Genomic DNA, 16,971 nt, shown 5'->3' on the forward strand with positions numbered 1-16,971 from the left:
TATGGCACAATATTGATGCATTAGTTTTGCATTGGTTTAGTATCTTTGGATTAATGAATCGTTCCCTCTCTCTCTTTCTCTAACTGTCTTCTTCTCTCTCTGGTTGTTTAGTTTGTGTAACTGCAATAAACACCTTAAAAGTCCTCTGAGTTTCTTTATCAATATACATTTTACAAAAAAAAATCACATTGATTAAAAATGATGTAAATATGTTCTTCTCACAAAGAACTTCTTTACTTCCAGTGAACGTGGAAAACAGATGAATCACAGGATACCCGATAAAAATACAAGTCTTTATGAAAATCATTCTAGGAAAGATTATTTAGTTCGACTCAGACCGGCTTTAATAACATATTTTATTGTACAAAATACTGCAGACTGTTTACAGCTGAGCTTTGCTGAACATGGTAAATCAAAACAAAGAACAACAGACTGAAACAACGAGAGCAAAGATGAAACTCCACCTTCTGTTCCATAAAGTGCATTTTAAATCAGCTGAAGTATAAACTTCTTTATCTGAAAACATTTTATAGGCTCCACATACAAACTGTACTGATGGCTATTGAAAGGATAATAATCGATCAGCAGAATGTCAGCGCCTCTCATGTGAACCAGCGTGCAGCTTAGAGACGATCTACCTGTTTTTAAGCATCATAACCTCAGAGACTGGAGACACATGCTGCTACTCTGTGTGTTTCTCTAGAAACACATGAAATGACAACATGGTGAGCAAAGGGTTAATTCAATTAGACTGTTAGACCTCCAATTAATGTCGATTTCAGTAATTCTAGATGGTCGCTCCACCTCTTCGGTCCACACTAACGTAACTCAATAACTGTGAGATGGTTTGTCATGAAACTTTGTGCAGACGTTCATGATCCCCAGAGGATGAATCCTACAGACTTTGGTGATCCTCTGACTTTTTCCTGTAGCGCCAACTGCTGGTAGACAGTAGTGGCTTTGAGTGAAATATGAAGACAACTATTGGATGTCTCCCTCAGGTTGAATTGTGACAACATCTATCGCCATCATCAGGTCAATATTTGAATTTGTCCAACACTTGATGTTCCCATCAACCTCAGCTGTACTGCAAATACCCTCAAAAACTGCAAAGAACGTACATTGATAAGAAGTGAAGGTCAATAGTTTGTTCCGTTGCGACATCAGCGCCCGGCAGCAGAGCTACGCTTCCGCCATTTTGGACTGAAAGAGACCACCGGACGCCAGTAAAACGTCCGCCTACAAAGAGCCATACAAAAGTGAAACTAAATTATTGCTATTCTATTGTCATATTCTACTGAAATGTTCTGTAATAATATGACAATAAAATATTAGAAATATAATAAGAGTTTTCAATCCAAAATGTCGGCAGCGGCTGTTGTAAAAAAAAACACCAGAGTTTTGTCTCTTTGCTTCTATACTCTCTGTATTAGCATGCTAACACTCTAAACTAAGATAGTGAACATTATACCGGCTAAACATCAGCATGTCAGCATTGTTATTATGAGCATGTTAGCATGATGATATTAGCATTTAGCTCAAAGCAGCACTGCTCCTAATTACAGCCTCACAGAGCTGCTGGTATGAATGTAAAAGTTATGTATTTATTAGGGCTGTCAATCGATTAAAATAGTTAATTAACAGAAAACAACCAAATGAAACTCTATTTGTACTATTTTAGTGAGTCCGTTTCTTTCTTCCTTAGTAATCATTTCCTTCCTTCAATGTTCAGAAACACAGAGTACAGGCTGTAGATTAAATGTGTCGTCATGTCCGACCTCAAAAATCTGATTACTGATCCATCAAAACAGATTGTTTCTCTTCCTGAACAATAGTTAAAAACATGATGTCCAATGTGTCATAGTAGCCCGTCCTTCAATCAGTTTCCATTTATTATGTACAAGTCTGTTTCATTAACAGTAAACACATTAAAGGGGAATCTGAGCTGCCATTTGTCCACTTGGCATCTTAAACATACAGTATATATGTACATATATCCATAAACCACAACCATCGTAGTGGTCTTAAGAAGAAAACATCACTGCTCATCCTCAGATCGATCCTCAGTGAGGCTTCCACTCGTCTCCAGATCAATCAGATTCCTATTCATGAAGCTAAACGCTGCTGTCACCTTCCACTTGTGTTAAAATGCAGATTAAAGCTGCAGTCGGTAACTTTAATACAAATATTTTTTTGCATATTTGCTCAATCTGTCACTTTATCCTGATAGTGTTGTTAGAAGTCGTAGGGTTGTACCATGATGGAGGTGGAGGGGTGTTGCTAGAAGTCGTAGGGTCGTACCATGATGCAGGTGGAGGGGTATGGTTAGAAGTCGTACGGTCGTACCATCAGGGAGGTGGAGGGGTGTTGCTTGAAGTCTTAGGGTCGGACCATGACGGAGGTGGACGGGTGTTAGAAGTCGTAGGGTCGTAGCATGACGGAGCTGGAGGGGTGTTGTTAGAAGTTGTAGGGTCGAACCATGACGGCGGTGGAGGGGTGTTGTTAGAAGTCGTAGGGTCGTACCATCACGGAGGTGGAGGGGTGTTAGAAGTCGTAGGGTCGTAGCATGACGGAGCTGGAGGGGTGTTGTTAGAAGTCGTAGGGTCGTACCATCACGGAGGTGGAGGGGTGTTGTTAGAAGTCGTAGGGTCGTACCATCACGGAGGTGGAGGGGTGTTGTTAGAAGTCGTAGGATCGTACCATCACGGAGGTGGAGGGGTGTTGCTTGAAGTCGTAGGGTCGTACCATGAGGGAGGTGGAGGGGTGTTGTTAGAAGTCGTAGGGTCATACCATCACGGAGGTGGAGGGGTGTTGTTAGAAGTCGTAGGGTCGTACCATCATGGAAGTGGAGCGTAGGGAGTAGCTGGGGCCTCTGAAGTGGTGCCACTTGATGCCGTTGAGCTTCCTGATGTTGTGGCCGACGGCGTAGTAAATACCGTTCAGGTTGGAGAATCCACAGGCGTCAAACCACCAACCTGATGGAGAGAAGAGACGAGACAGAGGAGTTTATCTTCATCACCTTTTCTCCCTCTTTTCAGTTTCAGTTCAAATGACCTTCATAACAAACCAACAACAGAATACATCGTTTCTCACTTCCTTCCAAAACGACCCAAATGAGCAAAACAAAATCGATTTGTGTTTTCTGATTTGACCACGTCACAAAATCGACCTGTTTAAAGGGAGAGATCGTGGTCATTACTCTCACGGCCTCAAGAGGTCATCCAAGGTGCGGTAAACACAGCTAGTCTGAAGCATTTAAAGATCCTGTTTGGTGAGGACGGTCTCCTACAATCACATTTAAACATCGAGGTGAAATTATACTTTTAAATAAAATGAGTGCATCTCAGCAGACAACATGTTGGGTCCATGAGGCCGTACGGACATCTGATGTACAGTATATCATCATAATAAAGTCAGCATAAACATAAAACATGCAGTGATTTGAGCCCTATTCACACAGGACTAGTGTAATCAGCCACACCTCATGTGATTTAGAAATTACACCCCACATCTGTGTTTCATACGCTGCATTCACACCAGATAAACAAAGTCTGTATTTTACATCCGAAAAAACGGTAGCGCCAAGATCGAGAAGTGGCTGATGGTGTGTCACTGTGGTTCAGAGTGGTACGGCGGTGGTATACCGCTCCTGTTCCTCTGCCATATACCGTTACCTAACGGCAGGCGCCTCTTGAAAGTAAATACACAAGGACTCAAGCCAAGTCAACAACAAGAAATCTAGGAGTGATTTTTGATTGATTTTAATTTCTAGGCTCATGTCCGGAGTGTTACAAAAACAGCATTTTATCATCTGAAGAATATCTCCAAAGAGAGGCCATTTCTGTCTCTGAGCAACACAGAGAGACTGATGCACGCTTTTATAACTAGCAGGCTGGACTACTGTAACGCTCTCCTTTCTGGTCTACCAAAGAATACAATAAATCAGCTACAATTCATTCAAAATTCTGCTGCCGGAGTGCTGACTAAAAAAGGAGAGAACATTTATGAAGCAGGAAGTTCCCCTCAGATCCTCCGCTTCTTCTCTTTTAGTTGTTCCACAAAGCAGAACAACAACATGTGGTGATGCTGCTTTCAGCCGCTGGAACGACCTTCCAGAGGAACTGAGAGGAGCTGAACATATTGATAGCTTTAAATGTAAACTAAAAACCCATCTATTTATTCTGGCTTTAATGTAGTGTTTTATAGTTTTATAATTTTATAGTTTTATTGTTTATACTTATTTATCATCATTATTATAGTGTTTATTTTACTCTATTTTGTTTAATCAACATTTTATAGCTGATCATCATCATTATTACTTTTATTCTATTTTATTTTATTAAAATGTCATTATTTTAATACAATTAGTTGTGTAGTTTCAGAATTTGTATTTATTTATTTGTATTGTTATTTTTATTTCCTTGTATTTTATTTATCTTTTATTATCTTAAATACCCATCTTTTATTGCTTTCTTATTCAGCGGCAGGGAGCGAGGCAGGGACCGGTAATCTTTTAAATATTTCATATTATAATTTCAAAGAGTTGCATTCAGAACAAAAACATTCAGATATATGGTTCTCAAAGTAAAATATTTCAATGTTATGAATTCAGTGGTGTTTAAAATTCAATATTAAGTATTCAGTGGCTGCTAGAGGAGAGGAGAGGAGAGGAGAGGAGAGGAGAGGAGAGGAGAGGAGAGGAGAGGAGAGGAGGAGAGAGGAGAGGAGAGGAGAGGAGAGGAGAGGAGAGGAGAGGAGAGGAGAGGAGAGGAGGAGAGAGGAGAGGAGAGGAGAGGAGAGGAGAGGAGAGGAGAGGAGAGGAGGAGAGGAGAGGAGGAGAGGAGAGGAGAGGAGAGGAGAGGAGAGGAGAGGAGAGGAGAGGAGGGGAGGGGAGGGGAGGGGAGGGGAGGGGAGGGGAGGAGAGGAGAGGAGAGGAGAGGAGAGGAGAGGAGAGGAGAGGAGGAGAAGTTACCTCCGGTGAGCATCAGGGCACATCTGCAGTGGTCACAGTTGTCGTTGTCCTGGTCTCTGGTGCTGAAGCCGGTCCCGTGGCTCGCCAGGCTGCTCTGCGTCCCCGCCGTCCCGCTGTAACCTCTCAAATACAACCTGAGAGACACGAGACAAGGTCATCTCCGTACTGGGAGTACTGGTCTACTATGGATAAGTACCTCATACAGCCCCACTCAGTACTTGAGTAACTGTACTTAGTGGTATATGATGTCATGTGTGAACAGTATATACAGTATATGTGAGTGTAACTGTCCGTTACCTGTACTGCTGCCTCTCACTGGTCAGTGTGAACCGGTCGTACTGGGCGTGGGCGGGGTTTCCCTCCCAGTCCCTCAGCTCCACTCTCAGAGAGTACTGACCCTGACTGGTCAGCAGGTACGTCACCTCGTTACCCAGCCAGTGCTCCCCAAACACGTCCCCGAACCCCTGCAGGAGGAGGAGGAGGAGGAGGAGGAGGAGGAGGAGGAGGAGGAGGAGGAAGGCTTCAGTGATTTAACATGTCTTATTCTGACCTTTACTCTGACTTCATTGCTCTCAGGAGACACAAACAGACCATCTTGTATTCTCTCCAGCTCCTCTGGAAGTCAACGCTGCCGTTAAACCGCCGCTGGAACACCGTCCATCCCCCACCGCTTGTCTCCATGTCACAGAACACCTGGAAGAGGAGAAGAAGAGGAAGAAGAAACAGCGTTAGAGGATAATCTGATTATCTTCTGTTGGATTAAAACTAATGACCACAAGACTCATGGGACATAAATCTGCTGTTTGGAAGAACCATCAATAATGTAAGTAATAAAGTAAAGCCCATGACCGGACAAGACCAGGTATCACAGCATTAGATATATATTAGATATCTTTTATAAATGTTGTGCTTTACCTTCATGCAACATCACATTACTTTAGTAAGAAAGTGAAAATATGAAACAATGACAGGTATTTAGGCCTAAATGTATGTTATTTTTTACTTGAGTAGAAACCAGGTGGAGGTTCAGCTGTGGTACCTGTACAGGTTCAGTCCTGTTACTGATGTAGATGTTATACAGTCCACTGACAGAGTGACCGGCCTTATAAACATCTGCACAGTCCCTCCACATCTGGTCCCTGGGAGGAGACCCTGAACACACACACACACACACAGATTAACATTTCATTACGAGGTAGTACTGAAGGCAGTAAACTCAGACACATCTTATTTTAAACTTCAACTTTTTACGTTGTACAAACATGCACAGTTTAGACAAAGTGTGTGTACCTGAAGTAGTACTTGTAGTAGTACCTGTAGTGATACCTGTAGTAGTGCTTGTAGTAGTACCTGTAATAGTAGTACCTGTAGTAGTAGCCACCATGTTAATGAGTGTGTGAGCTAAGCCTGCTGTCTCTGCAGAGCCGTGTTGTGTACCTGTAGTAGTGTGTGTACCTGTAGTAGTGTGTACCTGTAGTAGAACCTGTAGTAGTACTTGTAGTAGTACCTGTAGTAGTACCTGCAGTAGTACCTGTAGTGATACCTGTAATAGTGCTTGTAGTAGTACCTGTAGTAGTAGCCACCATGTTAATGAATGTGTGAGCTGAGCCTGCTGTCTCTGCAGAGCTGTGTTGTGTACCTGTAGTAATGTGTGTACCTGTAGTAGAACCTGTAGTAGTACTTGTAGTAGTACCTGTAGTAGTACCTATAGTAGTACCTGTAGTAGTACCTATAGTAGTACCTATAGTAGTACCTATAGTAGTACCTATAGTAGTACCTATAGTGATACCTGTAGTAGTACCTATAGTGGTACCTATAGTAGTACCTATAGTAGTACCTATAGTAGTACCTATAGTGATACCTGTAGTAGTACCTGTAGTAGTACCTATAGTGATACCTGTAGTAGTACCTATAGTGATACCTGTAGTAGTACCTGTAGTAGTAGCCACCATGGTAATGAGAGTATGGACTGATTCCATCAGCTGAGCCTGTTGTCTCTGCAGAGCCGTGTTGTGTACCTGTAGTAGTACCTGTAGTAGTACCTGTAGTAGTGTGTGTACCTGCAGTACTACCTGTAGTAGTACCTGTAGTAGTAGCCACCATGGTAATGAGCGTGTGGACTGATTCCATCAGCTGAGCCTGTTGTCTCTGCAGAGCCGTGTTGTTGCTGCTGGCGACTCTCAGCTGCTTCTCTAGAGACCCGATGGCTTCAATCTGAGTCCTGATGACAAACTGAGAGGAAACGTTTCATCTGTCAGCGTGAACGTCACACATCAGATCTATAACGTCACACATCAGATCTATAACGTCATATTTTATGTTTACTGTTTATATTTTTAATGTTCATGTTGGCCAGCTTAGACTAAAGTAGCAGTAATAAATATTCTGCACATTCAGATCTGTATAATTTACACCTATGAGGTCAGACACTCACTCTTCATCTTGTGCCTCGTAAATGTAAAACACATTCTGATTGATTCACATAAAGTACTCCTCTATGTTGTAGATATAATATAACATAGTTAATAGAGCGACAGCTGCTGCTGGAGTTTACCTGCAGTCTGTTCTTCTCCTCCTTCATGTCCTCCAGTTCTCCTCTCTGCTGAGACTCCAACATCTGGACTTTACTCTCCAAACGACTGAAGGACAGAAAAGACACAAGACACTCGATTCACATGACCGAGCTAGGGATGTCACAACACCAGAGATTTAGTAGTCTATACCAATACCAGTAAAGTTCAACGATTCTCGATATCACGGTCAAAAAACTAAAGTAAAACAATTAATCCCACGAGTGACAGATGGTATCTACATATTACAAAGAAATGTATATTAAAGACTGTAAATTCTAGTCTAAAAATATGCAAAAATGTGCATTAAAAACTATAAATTCTAATCTAAAAATGGGCAAAAATGTGCATTAAAGACTGTAAATTCTCATCTAAAAATGTGCAAAACAATGTGCATTAAAGACTGTAAATTCTAGTCTAAAAATATGCAAAAATGTGCATTAAAGACTGTAAATTCTCATCTAAAAATGTGCAAAACAATGTGCATTAAAGACTGTAAAGTCGAATCTGAAAATGTGCAAAAATAAAAGACTGTAAATTATAATCTATAACAGCAGCAGTGGATATTTTGGTGTTAAAGAGTTATCGACAGTGTATGACTGATTAAGTGTTCAGCAGAGTGATGGTCTGTGAGTAGAAACGGTTCTTGTGTCTAAAAATGTAGAATGAAATGAATAAAATGAAAAATGATGGAAGATGCAGAGACACTTGTTTCTACACCGGGAGAAGTTTTTCAGCAGGACTGGAGCAGCTGCATAAAGGCATTCTGGGAAATGTAGGGAATAACTAAATGAAGACTGAGTGGAGGAGGCTGAAGGAAAGTAACTCCTAGGATGTGTCATATTAACATGAATGCCAGCAGGAGGACACAAATCTGTCTGTACTGGACCAGAGGTTGTAACTCCTGAGTTCCTCCCTCGTTAGAGAAGCCGTAAAACGGTGAAGTAAAGATTAACAAGCCGACCATCATTCTTTCTGCCAGAGCAGACTGCGGTCCACGTTATCTGTGCAGCTGAACCAGCAGAGCAGCTGCTGGAAATAGACTCAGCCCAGTTAGATCAACAACGCCGCAGCCAAACGAATGAAACCTGATGAAGGAGTGGCAGCGGCTTCACATGGAAACATGGGACACTGAAACATGGATGAATGTCACTTTTCTGGCTCCAAGTGCAGAGGACAGAAAATGTGAAAACGTGTCTTCTTCTCTAATGTTTCCCAGAATAACTCACACTCTGCTAAATACTCACGATGTTAACCGTGCACGGCAGCTGGATTCTCACGAGATTACGCTAGAATCGCAAGATCACGTATCACGCGAAAATCCATCTCGTCAGGCTTCAAGTAATGTGTTTGTGTCCGGCAAGCCAGAGCACGGACCAATCAGTGAGGAGCTACTGACAGCTGGGGGCGTGGCTACGACACAGTGAGGCGACTGTTGGTTCTGAACGACAATGGCGGCACCTGAAGAGGTTCTATCGTTCTATCAGAACTGGAGAGGGTTTCTTCACTGAAAGAAGAACAAAGAACGACACTGAAGGCTTTTCCAGATGGAAAACATGTTTTCACTCTTCTCCTGACTGGCTACAGCAAGAGTTTGATTGACAGATGGTTCATCCAATCAAAGTGCCTGCCCTTTTCCTTCTCAGATGGTTCTGTGGAACAAACCATTTGGTGGATCTGGTTACTCACTATGTGCTGCTGGACAATATCAAGAAAATACATAATTAAAATAAAATATCTCGTCACCTTCTTTATGAGTAGACTCATCGTGTTTTTATTAGTGTGGTTTACACTGACTGGACGTCACAGACTTGATGTCCTCATGCATCCAGTAGTTATTGTTTCCTTCTGCAAGAAGACACTAATGACTACAGTTCACCGTCTCTCTGTGACATCAGCTCAGAAAATGTGCTGACATTCAAATGAGCTTCTGCACCAAAATGAAACAAGACGTCTACAGTCCTGCTAGTGCTCTGCTATATGAGGCTGTGCTCCATGTTAACTTCAGCATGCTAACATGCTCACAATGACAATGCTAACACGCTGATGTTTAGCAGGTATAATGTTTATCACCATCTTAGTTTAGCGTGTTAGCATGCTAACGTTAGCTGAGTGTTATTTCTGCAGGTATTTGCAGAACTAGCTGCTGCTGCTTCTGATCACTTCAACATGCTGACCTGCACATGAACGAGGCCACGCCGCTCACTGAGAGCTGGACTGATGGGGAGTCACTGATCGCCGCCATGCTGCGGTTTCTACACACTCTGTCTGTGTGTGTGTGTGTCTAGATTAATGAGTTTGTCCCCAACTACATGCAGACTGTGTGTGTGTGTGTGTGTGTGTGTGTGTGTGTGTGTGTGTTTCATGGTGTTAGTATTTCAGAAATCTTAACTTGTAACTTTTTAAGACCTGTACTATAAAAACCTGACTTAGGAATTTATTTCTTCAGTTGACATTTACCACCAACACTGACTGGACGTCACCGTAAAAGGTGGAGAATTAACTCCAAACCTAGTGTATATCTGGACCGTGTATGGTCACTCTGTGAATTTGTGGCTTAATTGTTCTGGATAGATGCGATTCGAGAGACGGGGCGCTCCTCAAAAAGTTGAGGTCTCGGCTACTCTATGCAAGTCAGGGGTGTCCGACGCGACTCGCCGCCTCTGGAAACTCCCTAGAAACTTTTATGCCAGGATCAGACTACACGATATTTTAGACAGTTACGATGGTCAGTATGTCAGATTAGACGATTGAGAGTCATAAATTGTTGTCATGACTTGACCGCGACACATGACGGACTACACGTCGGTCCCCTGTTCCGACAATACACACTCTCCCGGCCCCGCCGTCTTCATATACAGGCTTACTGGGGCTCAAGTGCGTCTGTGCTCCGCTGGTCAAATTCCCGGCCATGACGGAACACGTCGTGGAAAGCAACAAAAAAAATCGAACATGCTAGACTTTCTGTCGGGACGTCGTGAGGCGTCCCAGACGTCGGCCTGTACACGGCGTCGGTTGTCGTGTACTATGACACACTACACAAGATAAAACGATCGATTTTCACACACGACACTCGTTTATCGTTCCCGATCCGAGTCGACACCCTGCGACGGCCGTGTCGGGCTGTAATCAGGCTGATATCGTGTAGTCTGAACCGGGCATTAGAGTGACAGTTGTCGATTGTGTTGGAAAAATACAAACATGTGCACATTCCTAAGGTCATGACAGGTGACACTCATTGCCCCTAAGGCCTATTTCTGTTTAGGTGAGGGTCACCTAGTCAGCGAACTTGTAGAGCCTATTTGAGGATAAGTAACCCTAAAAAGGACGGAAGTGTCAGTCCGACAGACAATGGGAGATATACGACTGTGAGCCTGCAAGCGAGGGTATAAATGTCACGAAACTGAGAGACTCTGCGCTCTCAGCCTTGAACATTTATGTTGATGGTTGTTTGCCCACTTGCAAGTGTTTATTAAACCTTTAAAAGACTTTCTCTTGATTTTCGAGTCCTTCTTTACAGAAATTGCCTCCACATCGATCTAAAATAAAGAGAGATTCATCTGCATGGATTATTTCTACATTGAATGTTTTCAGAAACACATTTAGGTGGATTATTTTTGTGAGTTTCCAAACGAGCCTTCATGTTGGTTTCGGTTTGAAAGCTGGGAGCAGCAGCCCACGAGGGAAAGCGTTCGTGCATTCAGGTGCCTCATGTCTAGTGGCGGCCCATCAAGCGTCCGACGCTGGGTAGCGAGGCGATCCCTCGCCATAAAAACGCCCCTGTGGACACGTACCATCAGTGACTGAAAACATCTGTTCAACAAACACTGTGACACACAGTGTACACATACATCAGTGAAATCCACTGAAACTGAAGATATAGAGAGTCAATGAGGTGTGCTAGCATCCACACACACACACACACACACACACACACACACACACACACACTCTGTGTGTTTGTATTATATCTGTTACTGATAAAGACTCGCCGTGTTTTACCGCTCAGCGCTGCGTCCAGCTTCACCTCACCGTGAACAAGAGACAATATTGTGATTGTAAATATTGGCGCGTCTCGCAGCAACAGCTGTGGACGTATTTCCATCATCTCTAATGACCTGCTCGTATTTCAGATATTCTCACTGTTGTAGTTGTGAAATCACTGATAAGGCTGACTCTGGGTCGGCTCATATTTAGGTCAGAGGAGGGAGAGGAGAAGATGTTATTGTTCGAAGCTGCACCGATCTCATCCTCTGAACTGCACGGCTGTGGGTGATAAAGCAGGAAGGCAAAAACAAACTTTTATATAAGTTTATATTGAAATTGTCTTGGCAACGTATCCTACAATATTAGGATATTTAACATGCTATTAATTAATTAATTAATTTGGCATATTTGCCATCAGGCATGTTGGCCGTTGATAATTTCATCTGCCGGACATCTACATGTGATACCGGCAAGATAATGTAAACTCTGCTTTGTTCGGAATCAACGGTCACCTGACGAACCTAAGCCACGCCCCGTGATCTTGTGAGAATCCAGCTGCTGTGCGAGGTTACACGTTCTTGGCAGAGTAGGATTCTGAATTAGCTGCTCCTAAGTTGTGTCTTCAGAGTCTCACTGAGTGTCTCAGACCCAGCAAAGTTATAAGCGATGTCCTTCCTACCTGTTCTTGTCTCGTAGCCGACTGATCTCGGAGGTCTGCAGCAGCAGCTCCTTCTCCAGCTTGTTGGTGGACAGAGAATTCTCCAGAAGCTGGATCTCGATTCTAGACGTGCGGTTCAGCACCTGGTGGAAAGATGTCAAACATCACGTCCAGGAAATCTGCTTTCAGGTGACGACATGAGCAGAGCGGCGGCGGCGGCGGCGGCGGCGGCCCATTACCTTGGCTTCCACCACGTTGAGTTTACGCGTCTGCTCGGCGGTGTGCGTGAGGAGGTTCGTTCCGATCTTCAGCATGGTGGCTGTCTGGTTGTGAACGACGTGGGACGGTATGTTAGTGACGTCAGGCTTCGTGCTCTTCTGGATGACGTTCTCCAGCTGACGACCAAAGAGACAACAGAGAGTAAAACTAAAACAAGACAGACGAGACAGACTCGACAGAGAGGAACAAAACAAAACACTGACTCGTACTGAATCATACACTTCTAGGGACTTTTATTTTGGAAAATCTTTAAATGAATCCAGTAAAAATGTTGGATTTTCCGCATGTATGTAGTCAGAGATGTCCTGAAGTCAAAATCAGTCATTGTCAGGAATTATTTATTACATTTTTTATCCAGCAACCCCAAAATCAAAGAATAAAAACATTTCCTTCACAAATTAGTGGTATTTTTTTTTTTTTAAATATGAGCAGTGAAATCAGCTGTGAGCTCCAACACCACCCACTCAGTGCATCAGGTTCACCACCATGTCAGGAGGTCTGGTATATAAAGACGCAGCTCTCTCAATCTCTGGGAACATCAAGCCATGCCAACTCACACTGCCATGCTGTGACCTTTGACCCCGACAAATAAATACTCCGTCCATCCAGCCATCTCTTCGTCCCTCAGACTCCTCGTCTTCAGGGTATCAGTGCCACCGAGACGCACTGGGAGCTGATAAATATACCACTGCACCAACAAACAGACTGGTCCCAGTGGGACGGCCAGTTACCAGTGAGGCTGTTTGATGAGTCAGTGGGAGGACAACGCCAGCTGGAGTCTGGATCCCAACACACAACTCTAGTTAATCTAGAGCTGCGACTAACCAATAATCTGTCCATTATATTCTTGATTAATCGATTAGTTGTTTGGTTTATAAATAGGGTTGTCAAAGGTAACGTGATAATATCGCATTATACCAACCATGTCATACTAGCTTGTTATGAAGGAGGTTAAATAACGCTCCAAACTTGCTTTTTTATGCTAAATGCAGTACCTGTGAGGGTTTCTGGACAATATTTGTCATTATTTTGTGTTGTTAATTGATTTAAAATGATAAATATATACATACATTTGCATTAAGCAGCATATTTGCCCACTCCCATGTTCATAAGAGTATTAAATACTTGACAAATCTCCCTTGAATTTACATTTACAACAGATACAAATGTGTGATTAATTTGCGATTAATTGCGATTCGCAACAATCATGAGATTAACTTTCCAACGCTCCCAATTTTCCCGGGAGACTCCAGTTTTTCATCGCCCTCTCCTTGTTTCCTCCCGGGGTCACAATTCTCACATATTTCTCCAGATTTATGGCATTTTCACACATTTTTTTCCTCTTCGTTATCTCAAACTGTTGACATGCACCGTGCAGTTCTATAATCCCTACTGTTTCCACCTGGACGACAATAGAGTTACACTAAATGTCTTTTCCTGGCGGAGAAGAGCTGCTCACGACACCGTGGCGTGGTTTGAGCTGCACCTGCCACACATCAGCGCTTAAGCCGCCGTGGCGCGGCGCGGCGCTCGCCATTGGGTTTCAGAGGTCAGTGGTGCCGTTGTCACGTTGTGTCTGAAAGGACCTTCAGTCAGTGGGAGATGGAGAGAGAAATGGAGAGAACTAAGAGGAAGAAATACTGAAGTAGGGCAAAACATGACTGAATGAATGAAAACTGATGAATATTAGTTTATACCAGAGAGGCAAATTATTCAGTTTTCTTTCCTGAGAATTAAAAGTAAATTAAAAGTAGGTCTATTTAACAAAACATGCTGTTGCAGTGTACTTCTTATTTAGTTATTTTCATTCTATAAAAGTCCCTCCAAACAGATGGAAAGAAGTAAAAGTTGTGACTCTTTGGGTGCGTCAAACTCTAGCAGGTATCCTGTAGAATCACCACCAGGAAACAAGTATTGCTCTTTTAATGACGAATTAAAACAATAACCTGAAAGCACAGAAAGTTACACAATCCTCTGATAATTCTAATATGAAAAAATGTTTAGAAAACGATCATCGGGATATATGTGACGTATTTCTTTGCAAACAGACACACGGGACCAACACCTCCTGAGTTTAAATAATAAAATGCCATTTTAAATCAGCTTTAGTGTGTTTGTTATGACAGCTGATTCATTTTTCATAAGTGCTGACTTACGTTGTGTTTTCATGGTTTTATTCCTTTCAACTGCTGATGTTATCCCCGTTGACTGACTTTATCACATTCATCATTCCTCATGTGACTCATTTTCTCGACTCCATTAAAGTTATTATGTTTAGTCTGCTTCAATTCAGCCTCAGATTAAACAAGAGGCGCTCTGCTCAGTCAGAAAATGATTTTACGATTCGTATCGCAGCCGTCACACAAATACAAGAGGCCTTTTAGTTGGTAAAGTGGGAGCTGGAACAAGGAGGGAAAACTACATCAGATGTTGTGATGCAGCGGGAAGTTAATCAAATAATCAAAGAAGCTGGAAGGAGCTGGTTGGTTTCTGCTTCCTGAGATGCTTCAGATAAACTCTGACGAAGGCCAAAACCTCCACCTGGCTGCTGCAGCGTCCGACAGCAGAGAGATGGAGGGCGACAGAAGCACTGAGCAGCTGCAGTGTTGGTATGAGTAGTAGGGGTGGGAAAGAAAATCCATTCACCTATGTTTCGCGATTCTTTCTTCTTTTTTTTACGACTTTGAAATAGATGTTTTAATGCCAGAATCAATATTTTTGCTTCATTTGAGTCTATGTGGAGATAGAAGGAAGTTACCGCTTTTATTGCTGTAGTCTGAGTAATGTGATATCATATCCGTTCCGTATCCGTCAACCAAAACAAACCGCAGTGAGCCGAAACGAGAAAGTATAAAACGTTGGAGGGTCTGCACGGATACGACCTGCACCCTCCCATTTTAAATCCAAAGTGGTAAACACTACACATCCAGTAAAGTATGGAAACACTTTGGGTTTCACACATTGCAGGAAAAGCAGAGCTAGACATCACGGCTGAAGCTGCATGCTAACTCTGTCACGGACAGGAAACGTTATCCTATCACGGTAACGTGCGGTCGAGCCGGCCGTCACTCTCGTCTCCGTGGTCAAAAGGGCCGACGCTACAACTGTAGAGCACCCAGATACTGACATTTATGTTAAATGCATTCAAACAGCCCCGATGGAGCTGATCATGGATGAATAAAGAGAACAGAGCTGACGGGAGAGCTAGAGACCACCTTGGAGAAGTTAGAGGAAGTAGACACGTGGGACTACGTCCGGTTTTCAAAATAAGGTGTTAACAAAGGGAACTGTATATACAAAATACATATATGGAAATAAGATTGATTGGATAATATTCACCAGAAGTATAAAACATTACATGTCCCTTATAAAATAAAAAGAAAATACCACTAATTTGTGAGGGAAACGTCTTTATTCTTTGATTTTTGGGTTGCTGGATAAAAAATGTAATGAATACTTCCTGACAATGATCCTGATATATTTGACTTCAGGACATCTCTGACTACAGACATGCTGAAAATCACAATACATATCGAATCGGCACCCAAGTATGGTGATAGTATTGAATCGTCCCAGCCCTAAAGAATATACCGTATGAACAGAAATATGTTGTCTGTGAGAGGATAAATCAGAAACATTCAGAATAACTGAAATAAACTAGAAAAGTTCAGCAGGTTCTTTTTTTTGTTCTTTTCTTGTTATTTTTTTGTCAAGTCTCTGGAGACACAATGTGCTGACTCTTTAATTGACCCTGACTTCCTGCTGTAGGATTACAACTACACACACACACATTCACACACAAGCATGCACACACACAAACACAATTAGCTCTGACACACACTCACAATTATAAAGTACACAAGCTGACCGAGGAGCTCTGGGACGACGCTGACAACCCCACGTATGGAGGGCTGGTCTCTGGGATGCTAACTCAAACCACATGTTGGCTTCGCTGTGATCTGGCCCTCTGAGGAGGGGGGGTCACCAAACAGCCTTGATAACAAGACTGACGCACAGGCAAGTAGCACCGATAGGGATCTGGGGTAACAAGTGCACTGTGGGTCGCTGGAGTGTGTCGGGATCTGAGCTGACTGGACTGAGGCAGTTCAGTATGAGACTGAACTCACCAGTACTGGTAGAAAGGATAAAACTGATCCATGTTGAGTAAGTAATAGTGCTGGATGATTCACCTATCTCCTGATTCGATACTATCACGATTATTGGGTGCCGATTCGATTTGTATTGCGATTTTTAAGAATTGCGATTTTTAAGTATTGCAATTCGATATTACGATTTATTGTGATTTTTGTTAACTTTCTTAACACTAAACCATGGGAAAAAGTTGAATCATACACTTCTGAGGACGGAGAAAATCCAAGATGGCGACCACCAAAAACCAAGATGGCGACAGAGAAAGACCAAGATGGCGATGGCCACAAACCAAGATGATGACAACCAAAAACCAAGATGGTGACGGCCGAAATGCCGAACTCGAGGCTTCAGTC

The 16,971-nt window shown here is 42.8% G+C and overlaps 1 protein-coding gene across 1 annotated transcript in view; it reads right to left on the reverse strand.

Annotated features, from left to right (window-relative positions):
- Positions 1-328: 328 nt before the first annotated feature.
- angpt4 (angiopoietin 4) overlaps positions 329-16,971 on the reverse strand; it is a 44,996-nt gene continuing 28,353 nt past the window's right edge. The window contains exons 2-10 of the mRNA XM_074647390.1: positions 12,427-12,582; positions 12,209-12,330; positions 7,527-7,611; positions 7,057-7,204; positions 6,012-6,124; positions 5,564-5,665; positions 5,270-5,436; positions 4,973-5,106; positions 329-2,975 (exon numbers count right to left, since the gene is read on the reverse strand). Coding sequence (XP_074503491.1) covers positions 2,815-2,975; positions 4,973-5,106; positions 5,270-5,436; positions 5,564-5,665; positions 6,012-6,124; positions 7,057-7,204; positions 7,527-7,611; positions 12,209-12,330; positions 12,427-12,582 — 1,188 coding nt within the window. The 3' untranslated portion in view covers positions 329-2,814. The remainder of the gene's footprint in view (positions 2,976-4,972; positions 5,107-5,269; positions 5,437-5,563; positions 5,666-6,011; positions 6,125-7,056; positions 7,205-7,526; positions 7,612-12,208; positions 12,331-12,426; positions 12,583-16,971) is intronic.

Source organism: Sebastes fasciatus, chromosome 1 (assembly GCF_043250625.1).
Source record: "Sebastes fasciatus isolate fSebFas1 chromosome 1, fSebFas1.pri, whole genome shotgun sequence".
In the NCBI taxonomy this organism is placed as follows: domain Eukaryota; kingdom Metazoa; phylum Chordata; class Actinopteri; order Perciformes; family Sebastidae; genus Sebastes; species Sebastes fasciatus.